This window comes from Phalaenopsis equestris, unplaced genomic scaffold, assembly GCF_001263595.1.
Source record: "Phalaenopsis equestris unplaced genomic scaffold, ASM126359v1 Scaffold000136, whole genome shotgun sequence".
NCBI lineage: Eukaryota > Viridiplantae > Streptophyta > Magnoliopsida > Asparagales > Orchidaceae > Phalaenopsis > Phalaenopsis equestris.
Window position 1 is genome coordinate 896,806 of NW_018164578.1, and position 14,282 is coordinate 911,087.

Here is a 14,282-nt window from a genome sequence, read left to right on the forward strand (position 1 = left end):
CCCCTTCTAGCCGAGTGCCGGGTTCTATACATTCGGGTGACCGAGTAGCCTTCGTGGACCCTCGAGAATAAATATACAGCTGAGCCTAGTCCACCTAGTCCCATACGACTGCTTGCGGTCCCCCTCATCTGAATCTTCTTTTTGTTTTATCGAAGCTTTGGGACAGGGCGCTCGTGTTACTTTTTCTTTCTTTCGGGATTTTCCCAGGAGTTTTGAGGATTTTTTTTTACTTGAGTCTTTTTCGTTGATTTTCTCGAGTTTTCCGTTTTTTCTTGGGTTTTCTGCACGACGTTTCTTTCAGACTTCGTTTTTTGCGATGCATTTAGGCTTGTTATACTTAAGGAACATCGCGGATCTCACGGGCGTACATGTTTGCTTTACATTTTACAGCACTTAATTATCCTGTTTTTACCTACTACCGTACTGTAAAGCATGTTACACTTGTCATGTTTCTACCTGCTACTGTTCTTCATGTATAGCATGTTATACTGCTCATGTTTTGTCTACTACTGTTCCACGTGCATTCCATTGTTTGTTCATGCATTGTACACTTTATAATATATAATTTCAAACATGTTTCCTTTTTGCATAGGATGTTTTGAGGACTACAACCACAGGGCCGTTTGCTTTAACACTGTAAATGGACACCCCTGCACCTCGTCACGTCGGGGAGCTTGGCGCTAGCGCGGTGGGCAGCACGACCATCTACAACAGCAGAACATGTCTTCCCCAGCAAAATCATTCCCTTTCCTAGAAATTAAACATCAATCCATATGTTTTCGAGGTTGTTTGCCTAGCTCAACATAAATCCTCCACCTTTTCTTTAGGGATTCGTATAGCTCTGCTGTACGATTTAAGCCCTAACTCGTTCTAAGGTTTCGAGATTGTCGTCCGATACGACGTAAACCCTCATGTCTTCTAGGCGATTTGTGTGACCATGTCACGCAAATATATTATGCCATATTGACAAATATATTAAAGTTGTGTGGTCTGAGAAGCATACTTTACAAGAATGGATTTGAACCAAACCATAGGATAGACTGGGAAGTCACCGAGGTTCGCCTCCGGATCTATGACCTCCCATAGTTTCTCTTCATTTGGATTCCTCAACAATATTTCAGATTCGATCCTTTCCCCTTTCACACCTCTTCGTTCGATTTCGTTGAAAAGTCCCAGCCTTTTGACTTACAGCCTTTTGACCTCTTTGAAGATAATATTTCCTGATTTTCTTAGGTGACTTTGGTCATTTAAGATGTAATTAACTATAGGGGTTTGCCTTTATAGGAAGCTTTTCCGAACCCAACCTAAAATAAACCTTATTTAATTTTTTGTATTAAATAGGTGAACTTGTCGGCAAATAAAACGGTTTCGTAGACCAAACGAATGTCATATATTTCTTAGTTTATTTGATCGAGCCTCATCCTCAAGTCTTGTGTTGATCCCTCGGGATAGATACAGGATTTGAGGTATAGCGCTCTTTCATTTAAACTGTGAAAAATATGAGGTCAGTTTGATTTCATAGTTTTTTCTAAAACTATATATATGTAAATTAAACGTCCTTCCGAAGCGGGCGACGAGATTCTGATTCTAATGACTGACAGCTTCTAATGGGCAACTCCTCTAACCAAAACAAACTCTTTTTAGCTGCTGACAAACGGCCGACACAATGTTGGGTTGATTTCTTATTAAAATCTTCAGGATTCCTGAAATACTATTTTGCACGGTTGCCAAGATAACCAATCTTGAAAATATGGGCAGAAAACATGTATTTTTCAACAGTTAACATTGATAGGTACAGAAACAGAGCACCAGCAGCAACTATAGCATCAATGAAAACAGGAACACCACCATGACACAACTACCATCAACAACAAATTATTTGGTTTCTCTGAAAGTAATATTGTCAGATAGAAACACAGCGCTTCATTATACATCTTTCATGTAAAATTATACAAGTTAAAATATGTTCACTTTATATAAAGGTTTTGGGACGCATTGAATTTGTTGTATTCCATTTGTGGCCATTTCTGTGAAGCTTTAGTTTTGCAGGCTACAGATGGAACCTTTAAAGAGGAACCCGGATCTGGTGCAATAGCCACAGTTGAGCGGAGAACAGTGACTATAGGAACACTTGATTGGCTTAGAAGGTTCGAGATTAGAAATTTTTCCATAATAAGACATTTTTAGGATTTAGTTATTATTTATTTTATACAGGCTTTGCTTAATAGGATTCTATGCCAACCGCAGAAAGTTTATTGTCATCTTTTATTCACTTTTATTTTGTTTGCAGGCATGGAGTTGACTCAGATTCGTTTCCAGATGTTGAACTCAATAATCACTCAGTTGTATATGTAGGAGTAGATAGCACTTTAGCTGGGCTGATTTACTTCGAGGATAAAATAAGGGAAGATGCTCGTGAAGTTGTTGAAAGGTTGTCGAAGGAAGGACTTGATGTATATATGTTATCTGGAGATAAAAAGAAGGCTGCTGAACATGTAGCTTCTATTGTTGGTATTGACAAAGACAAGGTGCAGACCATCTAACTTTAATCATTCGGACAAATAAAGTCCTATGGCATCACATAATGTCTATTTCCCTCCTAGCACTAGTAATTTATTTTCAAGAGTGAAGTACCAAAATATTGCCCTAATTATTTATATGGGGTTATTTTAATCCCAAAGTTAATAAAAGTGCTAAATTAGTTCTCAGACTCTTTTAATGGTGCTTATAATAGTCCCGTTAGGGATTATTTCAACCCATATTAGAAGTGTTTGAGGGTTAAATTGATATTTTTATAAACTCTGGGTTTAAAGCGACAGCTGCAGAGAGTTAGCAGACCATTTTGACACTTAACTCTTATTTTTAAGTAAGTGTTCGTATGGTACATTTATCTTCTACTTTTTTTTTCATAATTAGTAATTGGGAAAGATCTTGAATTCAAAAGATTTAGTGCTCCTTAGTATTAAAATAGTCAGTATTATTAGTTCATTATCTTTGTAATCCTTAATTATACTTCTTTAAGGTTCTGTGGTCGTGGTATATTCGTTTATACACCACAGGTATTTTCCGAAGTAAAGCCTGAGCAGAAAAGCAATTTCGTTCGGGAGCTTCAAAAAAGCGGAAAAGTGGTTGCCATGGTTGGAGATGGCATCAATGATGCTGCTGCGTTGGCTTTATCTGACATCGGGATTGCCATGGGTGAGGGGGTTGGTGCTGCTAGTGATGCGTCTTCCATAGTGCTTATGGGTAATAGATTATCACAGGTATGTGGAGGTGCCTTCTCATTTGGAGCAGTAATTATTTTTAATGAGACATTTATGACTAAAAATGTTTCCAGCCTCCGTTGGAATATTATGAATCGTGTTGAATAGACTATCCTTGGTTTATGTTGTACTCAGACTATATTTTCAGAGTTCGCATCCTGTTTTGTTTTGAAATTCAAATTCTTTAGAAGTGAAATAATTTTATCTGGTATTGGTCAAAATTTAAATAGTTACGATTGCACATCCTGTTAGTCATGCTGTTTATTTAATTTATAGATTAAATGAGAAGGAGTTAACTAATGGGAGCCAATTATTCGGGGATAGTGTTTTGTTTTCTAGATTTTTTTTTTTATTTCCTAACAATTTTTACTTATGTCCTTACAATTATTCAGGGATTGTGTTGAATGTGCGGCCATAGGCCTGTGGAATTCCCCCATAGTGAATTAATTCTCTTCCATTCTTTTACTTATATTGGCATGGATGTGTGTAGAATTGCAAAATTTTTAGGGACATTGCAGTTTAGGTTGCAATTCGTCACGACCCAACCTAATAGTTTTAGAATTAACCAAGTCAGGAACAACGGTTGGATAGTATTGGCCTTTCTTTTAAATCATTCAATAATCCAACATAATTTCCAATAATAAAAAGAGTCACTAAAAACTACAATATACACTAAATGAAAATTTAAATCATTCAGAAACAACAACATGATCTACAACTAAAATATCTTAAACCAATACACAACAATATATCACTACACAATAGTACAGTACAATAATTGCAACAACAATATAATATGTATCAATAACAGTCCTTCTGTAAATTATATTTATTTTGTCAGACATATCAATCTATAATATTTTATGAAAGAAATAATTAAATTTAACAGTAAATTAACAGTAAAATTTTTACCACTTAATGAAAAATTACAATCCTAGTATGCATTAAATTAATATGCAAATGTTATGTTGGAATGCCCTAAGGGTATGCAATTCATTGATAAATCAAAACCATAAGTTTCATTTATAATTTAACATTTTTCTGTTTCAATTTAAGTATTTATTATTTTTAAACTCTTTAAGAAGTCATATCAGGATTTTCGTCGTACTTGAATGTATTTTCAAAATTTTACTAGTAGGCACTCAAAATTTTTGCACCCGAAAGTACAGTTTTACCCTTTTCATTTTGTCTTTGTACGGGTACATCACGTTCTCTGTCAGTACTATCTGGAGGTAAATGACTTAAGTCCTTAAATTTTATGTTCTTTAAATTACCTTCTTTCAAGGATATTGAACAATCATTTTCCCTCATCATTTCATTTATTTGAATGATTCTTTTAACTTATAAGATGCATATAATTATAAAAAAAGTATCTGAAGCAATAATAAAAGTTTTTATAAAATAAAACATCAATTTAATACTTCTAAGAAAGTAATCACTCACCTTTGCCTTAAAAGACCTTGGTAAAAACTTATTCTCTCACTTCACTTCCTTTGACTATCATGTATATCAGTTAAAGGTGCATATATAAGAATCTCATCCTAAAAAGAAAGACATAAATATAGTTAATTTATTTAAATATTTTTTTTTTTCCAAATACCTTTAGAATAAAAAATTGTTTCAATTCTTATCGCTAATTCTACTCATGAAAACTTAAAATCTATCTAATGACATATAATTTAAAATGACATAAATAAGCATATAAATCATTTCCTTCAAAGGTTTGGTTTGTTTTCATGTACACATGATTTTTCTTTTCCACTTACAATTCGATTTGATCCGCCCTTTGATCTTCTACCTTTAATTTCTAATTAAGTTAAACAAACTATTAGCATTTAGTAAATAAATATACAATTTCAATTCAATTAATTAACCTTAATAAAACCCTAAATACCTTATTAAATTATTTAGGGCCCGTTTGGGGCAGCTTATAAGTGCGGGTGGCGTTTGCAAGACGCCACCTCACCGTTTGGAAAACGCGTTTCGATAGTTTATCCAAAAACGAGGTTGGGTTTTTACACTAAACGCAGGTCGCGGGTAGATTTTGATAGCTTATCCAAAAACGCGGTTGGGTTTTTACACTAAACGCAGGTCGCGGGTAGAACCCTGCGGGCCACGTTTCAGGATAAGTTGCTTATCTAGATAAGCACAAGCTGCCCCAAACTCTGCGGGCCACGTTTCAGGATGAGTTGCTTATCTAGATAAGCACAAGCTGCCCCAAACGCACACGCTAAGTCTTAAATGAGAGCTCTGTTCTGCACGCACGAGCCAACTCCACTCTCTTCTTTCTCTTCTTTGATGAGACATGGAACAAAACACTGTCGCCTTCTTCCTTTCGCTAGAGCACAACGCCAGCCATAGGTGCTCAAGCACCCCATAAGAGCGCAACTACAGTGGAGCTGATTCTTAGGCGTCGGCTTTGGGTGCATATGCACTGCTATAGAGCAACCACTGCTCTTTTCCCTGAGAGATCGGTGCATGGTTGCCAGTCTATTGGCGGCTAGACACTCATTTTTGGGTGTCGATACAAAGTGCTTGGCGCTTAGGCGCCAAGTTTTGGGTGCCTAAGCGCTCAGTGAGTTAATACATGAAAAATTGGTTTATAAGTTGAGCAGGTTTCTTTATTCTAAATTCTTCAACGAGCATCCCGGTGAATGTAAGGAGTGTCGAAGAGATGAATTTTGTTGATTCAACGTGTTTTTTACATCAGATTGGAGAGAGAAGATTGTTGGTGCAAGTCTTGTAAGTTTCTTCGCATGAGTGTGGAGAAAAAACTTGTGTGAGTTATTTGTAAACTTTCTGAATTACATAGTAAAATTTGTGGTGGCATGACTCAGTGGTTTTTTCTCGTTTTTGGTTTTTTCATGTAAATTTCTTGTGTGCTTTTCTGATTTCTTTAATTGTGTTTTTTAAATTTTGTTCTAGTTTTCTCGAATCTTGTGATCGTATTCCGCTGTGAAATTAGATGGTGACTCTTTTGGAGTAGTTTTCTTAACAAACTAGTATCAGAGCGGGGTTCGATTTGAGTGGGAGCATTGATCGAAGAAGCAAGGTTCAAAGTGGAGAAGTTCAGTGGGACGAACTTCGCTTTTTGGAATATGCAGATAGAGGATTTGTTGTATCATAAAAAATTGTACTTTCCACGACAAGGAATCATAAAAAAGTCTGAATCTGACTATGGGGGAATATCAAGTCTTTGATTGAACGACACTGGTTTGATCAGGTTGACACGTTCCTCATTTATTGCGTTCAAAATTGTGAATGTGAAAACTTCGGTGGATCTCATGGCTGCACTAGCCAAGATGTACGAAAAACCTTCTGTTTTCAATAAGATTTTCTGGTAAAGAAGTTATTTAACATGAAGATGGTGGAAGATAGTTCAGTGGCATAACCTCTCAATAACTTCAATACTGTGACAAACCAGTTGTGTTCTGTAGGGATCATGTTGATGATAAGGTCAAAGCACTAATGATACTATCTTCATTGTCAGAAAGATGAGATGACTTAGTAATGACGGTGAGTAATTCTTTGGGGACTTCAAAGTTGAACTTTGATGATATTGTGAGTTTAATGCTGAATGAAAAAGTTCACAAAAAAACAACAAATAGTGAATCTTTAGGTTTTGCGTTGAATGCTAATAACAGAGGAAGGAATCTGGGTAGGAATACAAACAGAGGCAGATCCAAGTCCAAGAAAGTAAAGCCCAAGTCAAATATAGGAGTGTTGGAACCACGGTAAGCAAGGGCATTATAAGGACTGCAAAATACCAACGAAAGTTGGTGGTGTAGGACAGGAAAACAGTCTTTCTATTAATGTCTCCACATATGAAATCCAAAATGACTCTCTGGTGTTTTCTCAAGTAAGCACCGAATCCTGGATATTGGATTTGTCTCTTTTCATGCTTGCCTAATAAAGAGGTATTTAAAAACTACACTCAAGCGATCTAGGGATTTTTTATTTAGAAGGTAACAATGCCTATAGTGTAGTAGGAAAGGGTGATATTGATATTAATTTGTCGAATGGATCAATTTGGAAGCTTACTGAAGTAAGACATGTTCCAAGCTTGAAGAGAAATCCTATCTCTGTGAGCCAGTGGACAAAGTCAGGACTCATGACTACTTTCACAGGTGATTCGTGGAAGGTGACCAAGGGGCATTGGTGATGGCTTGGGGCAACATTGAAGGAATCTTTTATCTGATCAACCAAATGACTGATTTCATTGATGTGGCTGAAACATGTTTGTGGCATCGTAGGCTTGGTTATATGAGCGAGAAAGGTATGAAGTCCCTGTTTTCAATAAATAAATTTCAGAATTTGAAATCAGTTGATTTATATTTCTATGAAGATTGTGCATACTGACTATGAGGTCTAGTTCAGTTCATTGGAGGTCTTGATATTTTGTCACATTCATTAATGATCGCACGAGACATGCATGAGTTTATTTCTTACAGCAGAAATCTAATGTATTTGAAGTCTTCATAAAATGGAAGGCTATGAGAGAAAATGAGATAGACTTGAAGCTAAAGTGTCTCAGATCAAATAATGGGGGTAAATACCATGATCAAAAGTTCAGGAATTTCTCTACTACAGAGGGGTTCAGACATGAGTTCATTGTCCCAAGGACACCGCAGTAGAATGGTGTGGAGGACACCGCGGCAGAATGATGTGGCTGAGCGCATGAACAAAACAATCATGGAGCGTGCTAGGAGCTTGTGACACAGTTTTAGGTTGAAGCAGTTGACACTGCAGTTTATCTGATAAATCGTAATCCATCAGTACTTTAGGAGGAAGGCTTACCTGAAGAAGCTTGGGTGACAAAAATGTATGTCTATCTCATTTAAGAGTATTTGAGTGTTTTGCTTATGTACATGTAGATGCAGGGTCCAGGAGGAAGCTTGACTCAAAATCTGTCAAGTGCACCTTCATTAGATATGACTCAGATGAGTTTGGGTACAAATTATAGGATTATCAAAATAAAAAATTCATCAGAAGTAGAGACGTCACTTTCAACGAAATGGAGATGTACAAGGACCGGGTTAAAATTGAGGACATTTCGTCAGCTACTTTTGAAGAATCTATGTAGAGATAGATGATACTGGTGATCAGGAAAATGGACAAAGAACAAGTGCTAAACTAGAAGGAGCACTGGAAGTTCCTCAGTAGTCTGCTACAGAAGTCAGGAGACTCGACAGAGTGAAACAAGCATACAAAGGTATTCTCCTTCTTTACACTATGCACTGCATGTACATAGGCATAGGCATCGATTTATTTTAGTACAGTGGTGCATATTTTTCTATGCCCATCTACATGCAGTGGAGCTGCATGTACATAGGCATAGGCTTTGGTATGCACAATAGTACAGTGGTGCATATTTTTCTATAGCAGTGCTCATTTAAGAGTATTTGAGTGTTTTGCTTATGTACATGTAGATGCAAGGTCCAGGAGGAAGCTTGACTCAAAATCTGTCAAGTGCACCTTCATTAGATATGACTCAGATGAGTTTGGGTACAAATTATAGGATTATCAAAATCAAAAATTCATCAGAAGTAGAGACGTCACTTTCAACGAAATGGAGATGTACAAGGACCGGGTTAAAATTGAGGACATTTCGTCAGCTACTTCTGAAGAATCTATGTAGAGATAGATGATACTGGTGATCAGGAAAATGGACAAAGAACAAGTGCTAAACTAGGAGTACTGGAAGTTCCTCAGTAGTCTGCTATAGAAGTCAGGAGACTCGACAGAGTGAAACAAGCATACAAAGGTATTCTCCTTCTTTACACTAGTTATTGCTAACTGATAGTGGTAAACCAGAGTGTTTTGAGGAGATCACTCAGGTTAAAGATTCAAGAGAGTTGGAGCTCGCCATGGATGAAGAAATGCATTCTTTGGAGTCAAATTAGAATTCGGATTTGACGGTACTACCAAATGACAAAAGAACACTGCATAACAAATGAGTCTATAGGTTGAAAGAGGACTCTGATTGTAGCAAGCGCTACAAGCCAAGACTTGTTATGAAGAAAAAAGGTGTGCATTACACATAGATCTTCTCCCCAGTGGGGTGAAGATGACAATTGTAAATGTGTTGTTGAGTTTGGTAGCAGAGGAAAATCTACATCTCGAGCAGATTAATGTAAAAACAGTTTTCTTGCATGGAGATTTTGAGGAGGAACTGTACATGTTGTAATTACAAGGTTCCAGGTAAAAGTGTTTTGGTCTACAAATTGAAGAAGACTTTTTATGGCTTGAAGCAGACCCTGAGACAGTGGTATAGGAGGTTTGATAGTTTATGTTAGACAATGGGTACATGAAGTGCTAAACACACCACTGTTGTTTCATCAGACAACTTCAATAACTGTTATATTTTGCTTCTTTTGTATGTAGATGACATTTTGATCGCATGAGCAAATATGGAGAAAATATATGACTTGAAGAATTAGTTATCAAGTGAGTTCGAGATGAAAAATTTAAGTCCAACCAGGAAAATCCTCGGGATTAGAACCAGCAAGGACAGGAGTGCGGGAAGACTGAAGTTGTCTCAGATAGAGTATGTTGAGAAGATCCTACAGAGGTTCAACATGAGTGATGTGAAACTAGTTTGCACTCCCTTAGGTAGTCACTCCAAACTATCTAAGGATCGCCAAACTCTGAAGCAAAGCAAGCACAGATGGAGAGAACTTTATACGCTTAAGCAGTTGGAAGTTTGATGTATGCGATGATTTGTACCAGACAAGATATTGCATATGCAGTCGGTTTAGTCAGCAGGTACATAGACAATCCAGACAGAATTGGGAGGAGATAAAGTGGATTCTTAGCTAATTGAGAGGAACAATCAACAGGGCACTTTGCTATGGAAGTGCATGGATCAATCTACATGGATTTGTAGATTCAGATCTGACAGTAGATGCGGATAGTAGAAAAAGTACAACAGGGTATATCTTCACATTGGGGAACACAACAATGAGTTGAGTTTCCAAGTTACAAAAGATCGTTGCACTTTCAATTACGGAGGCCAAATATATTGCTGTGAGTTGAGTTTCCAAGTTGCACTTTCAATTACGGAGGCCAAATATATTGCTATCACTGAGGCTAGCAAGGAAATGATTTGGCTATAGAACTTCATGACAGAATTGGGCAAGAAGCAGGAGATTGGAAAGCTCTACAGCGACAGTATGAGTGTGATTCATCTTACTAAGAACATAGTTTTTTATGCGAGGACGAAACACATTCAGCTGAGATATCATTTCATTTGATCTCTTTTAGAAGATGGGCAGTATTTCTGGAAAAGATACATATAGCTTAAAATCCTACAGATATGTTGACGAAAGTGATGACTGTTGAGAAATTGAAGTTGTGCTTGTCTTCAATTGAGTTTTATGGAGGTTGAGACTGAGGGTGGGCCACACCACAGTACGTGATCACGGTGCGTGTCTATGAAGGCGATTTAGCTGGAGGTACAGGTACAGAGGACCAGTGCTCGGTGCTTTGTCTCCAAGTGAGAGACTGTTATGGTTTTTGTGGTGGTAAAGCATTCTAAACAGTTTTAAGGCTGGCACCTTGGGGCTAGCCATAGGCGCTGAAGTGCCCCATAAGGGCAGGCTTTGGGTGCACATGCGCTCACTATAGAGCTGGTGCTCCTCTTTTTCCCGAGAAACTGGCGCATGGGCGTTGGTCTAAGTGATCGGTGTGTTTAATACACGAAAAAATGGTCTTTAAGACAATTTTGAGCAGGTTTCTTTAGGCCTGTTGTTTTTTCTTCTGAATTCTTCGACTAGCATCCTGGTGAATGTGAGGAGTGTCGAAGAGGTGAATTTTGGTGATTCAGCGTAATTTTTGTGTCGGATTGGAGATAGAAGATTGTTGGTGCAAGTCTTGTAAGTATCTTCGTGTGAGTATGGAGAACAAAATTCTGTAATTTGTAAAACTTTCTGAAGTATATAGTTAAATTTGTGGTTGTGTGACTGTGGTTTTCCCGTTTTCGGATTTTCCACGAAAATTTCTTGTGTGCTTTTCTGGTTGTTTTGATTGTGCTTTCTTAAATTTTGGTTCTGGTTTTCTCAAATCTTATGATCCTATTCCGCGGTGAAATTAGAACGTGACTCTTTCGGAGTTGTTTCCTTAACACCTCCTTTGGCTACTCAAGCATCGAAGCCTCCCATGCACGCAAGCGGTGACTCGAGCATCGAAGTCTCTTGATCTCTCTGCTCTCTTCCCCGCTTTCCTGGTTTTATTGGTTTGAAAAGGGTATACAACTATTAAGTAGTGACTCAAAAGATGCGCTTATCCTTGGTATCTATTCATTAAATAATAATAATATTATTAAAATTTCAGTTATTACACAATTCATCATGCAATAGGTTTGCAAATCTTTTTCAAGCTAGCAAAATAGTGCAATTTTCCGATTGAGAAACTTGTAATGAACTAGACACAATTAACCATATGAGAGAAATAAAAGAATCAGGAAGAGAATTAGAGTTGTGGTTTTGCTTAGATCTAAACTACATCCAGATAACTATGCAAGGTTAATCTCATTAATGAGATTACAAAGTTTGGCAGTTTCATATCTCTTCTAGCTTTCAAGCCATATACACAAGCTACACCATCTTTCTTCTTCAAATAAAACTAGGATACAAGCACTCCTTGAGAAGACTCACAGAAGCCTTCTTTCTCTTTTTCTTAAGTCTCTAAAACCATGAGGTCTATGCCAAAGCCCTAGAAGAACCAAGATGGAAGCTAGAAGGTGGAGGTTCCTAAAAAGATCGAAAAACTCCTGCTCTTAAGCAAGTAAACCTTCTTCATCTTTTTTCCTTTTTTTTTTCTCCTTTTTGTACAACCATAAATCTCCATTTAGCCCATTGTTAAGTACGCTTGAATGACAGCCGTAAGCAGGCCACTTGATTGGATCCCATCTAGTGGCTCAAAACCTACTGCTCTTGGTAAATCTGTCTTTTTCTGAATTCTGTTGGGGGGCTTGAAACAAAAGTTGGCTTCACCTACACCATAGTTAACACAGCATACTACTTGAAACAAAAGATGAGATTTGGCTTCACCTACACCATAGTTAACACAGCATACTAACGCCTCATATCATTTGACAAATCTGTCTGTATGCTGGGACAATAAAACCTTTGATTAAAAAGATCCATTTTATTTAACTATAGTCTCCATATTGACAAAAAATTAATAATTTTTAGACACAGCAAGTGCATGTTCTTCTTTTAGGTTATATACTGATGTTAGCTAAGCAAAAAACCTTTATGAGAAAACCTTCTGCATCTATATTCAGATATTACGTAATTTGTCCATATCTTTTACCTTTGCGTCTATGGTTTTCTTTTTCTTTTATTATGGCACCTTCACATTGTCTGAAATTGTTTTGCAGTTGACTGAAGCACTGGAATTGAGCAAACAGACTATAAAGACAGTGAGACAAAACCTATGGTGGGCATTTGCTTATAACATTGTAAGCTTGTTAAATCTCGTGCTTCCCGCTTAATTTTAAATGACCTAATCTACAAGAAAATCAGTCCACGAGGAAGTATTCAAACTCCTGAAGGACAAAAGTGATGTATTTATTATCTGTTAAAACACATTAAAGACGGTTAATAAATAATTTAACACAAAATCTTCAAATAGGCTTAAAATTCAAAATCAAGTTGGAAACTTGCTTCATTATTTGTTATGCTTGTTCTTGGTATCTATACAGCAGCATAACATATATTTTTACAGGTTGGAATACCTGTTGCAGCAGGCGCACTCCTACCAATGACAGGGACCATGTTGACCCCATCTATTGCTGGAGCCCTAATGGGTCTGAGCTCTTTAGGAGTGATGTCAAATTCATTGCTTTTGAGACTCAGGTTTGCTATGAGTCATAAGAAGACAAGCAGTGTGCACAAGTATGATAAAGGCCAGGGATCTACATCAGATGTTTGTGTAGATATGAATGAGTCTTCTGAGAAGCCATACACACCGAAATGGAGAAGCAGTTGTGTCTAGTAGGAGAATCATGAAAGTATAATACAGTCAAGCTCTGCACTGTTGCAGCCATTTTCATACATGCTGCCTAATTTATATGTATTTACATATCGAATACTTAAATTTTATCTTTTATATTTACACTACTCGGATCTTTTATATAACAACGAAAGGTATTGTCATTTTAACTTCTAAAAAGTGAAATGTACCTTTTAGATAAGGTGGCATGAATGTAAAAATTAGAGCTTGTGTTGGATATGTAATATGTCAATCTTACAGTAGTTGTGTTCACATACCTAAGTACAATGGTAAGGCCAAACCGTCAAGGTCCAATGTTGTATTATATAGATAAATATATTAATGAAAAGATATTATAATTCAGACTAGCATTCAAATCACAAGGCAAAAAAATAATAAGATTTATATACACACCAATCAATTCTCATGTATTTACATATAAGGCTGTTAAAACGGCTTGTTGTTCACGAACAGCTCGTGTTCGGTTGGGGAAAACGGTTCGGTAAGAAGCTCGTGTTCGGCTTGTTAGGCTAAGCTAACGAGCCAAACACGAACAACACGAACAAATATTTATTTGATTGTGTTCGGCTCGTTTTGGCTCGAAATACTACTAATCAATTATATATATATATCTTTGATGAGTAGTATTTTAAAAAAAAATTAATTCTACAAGGCTACAAAGATTTATAATCAATTAAAAGTTTAATTAAGAAAATAGAATAAAAATTATTAAATTAGATTCAAATGATATTTTAAATCATGCCCCAATTCTTAACATCTTATGGCTACGTGATTAGGGTTGTCAAAATGACTCTTTGTTTGTGAACTGCTCGTGTTCGGCTCGCTAACCAAACGAGCCGAACACGAACACACTTTTTGAGCTTGAAATATAAACGAGCCGAGCATGAGCTGAGCCTGGCTCGCTCATGTTCTACTCGTTTACACCCCTATTTACATATCTTACACTTAAGATATATATGTCATTGTATCTATGATTGAAAATGAGTATTTATTTTTAAATGT

At 36.8% G+C, this 14,282-nt stretch overlaps 1 protein-coding gene across 1 annotated transcript in view; it reads left to right on the plus strand.

The window, feature by feature from the left end:
- The window catches only part of LOC110021603 (copper-transporting ATPase PAA1, chloroplastic-like), a 71,168-nt gene extending 57,622 nt beyond the window's left edge, over positions 1 to 13,546 (plus strand). The window contains exons 13-17 of the mRNA XM_020720164.1: positions 2,050 to 2,147; positions 2,291 to 2,528; positions 3,060 to 3,263; positions 12,646 to 12,726; positions 12,993 to 13,546. Of these exons, the coding sequence (XP_020575823.1) occupies positions 2,050 to 2,147; positions 2,291 to 2,528; positions 3,060 to 3,263; positions 12,646 to 12,726; positions 12,993 to 13,262 (891 nt within the window). The 3' untranslated portion in view covers positions 13,263 to 13,546. The remainder of the gene's footprint in view (positions 1 to 2,049; positions 2,148 to 2,290; positions 2,529 to 3,059; positions 3,264 to 12,645; positions 12,727 to 12,992) is intronic.
- Positions 13,547 to 14,282: the final 736 nt, after the last annotated feature.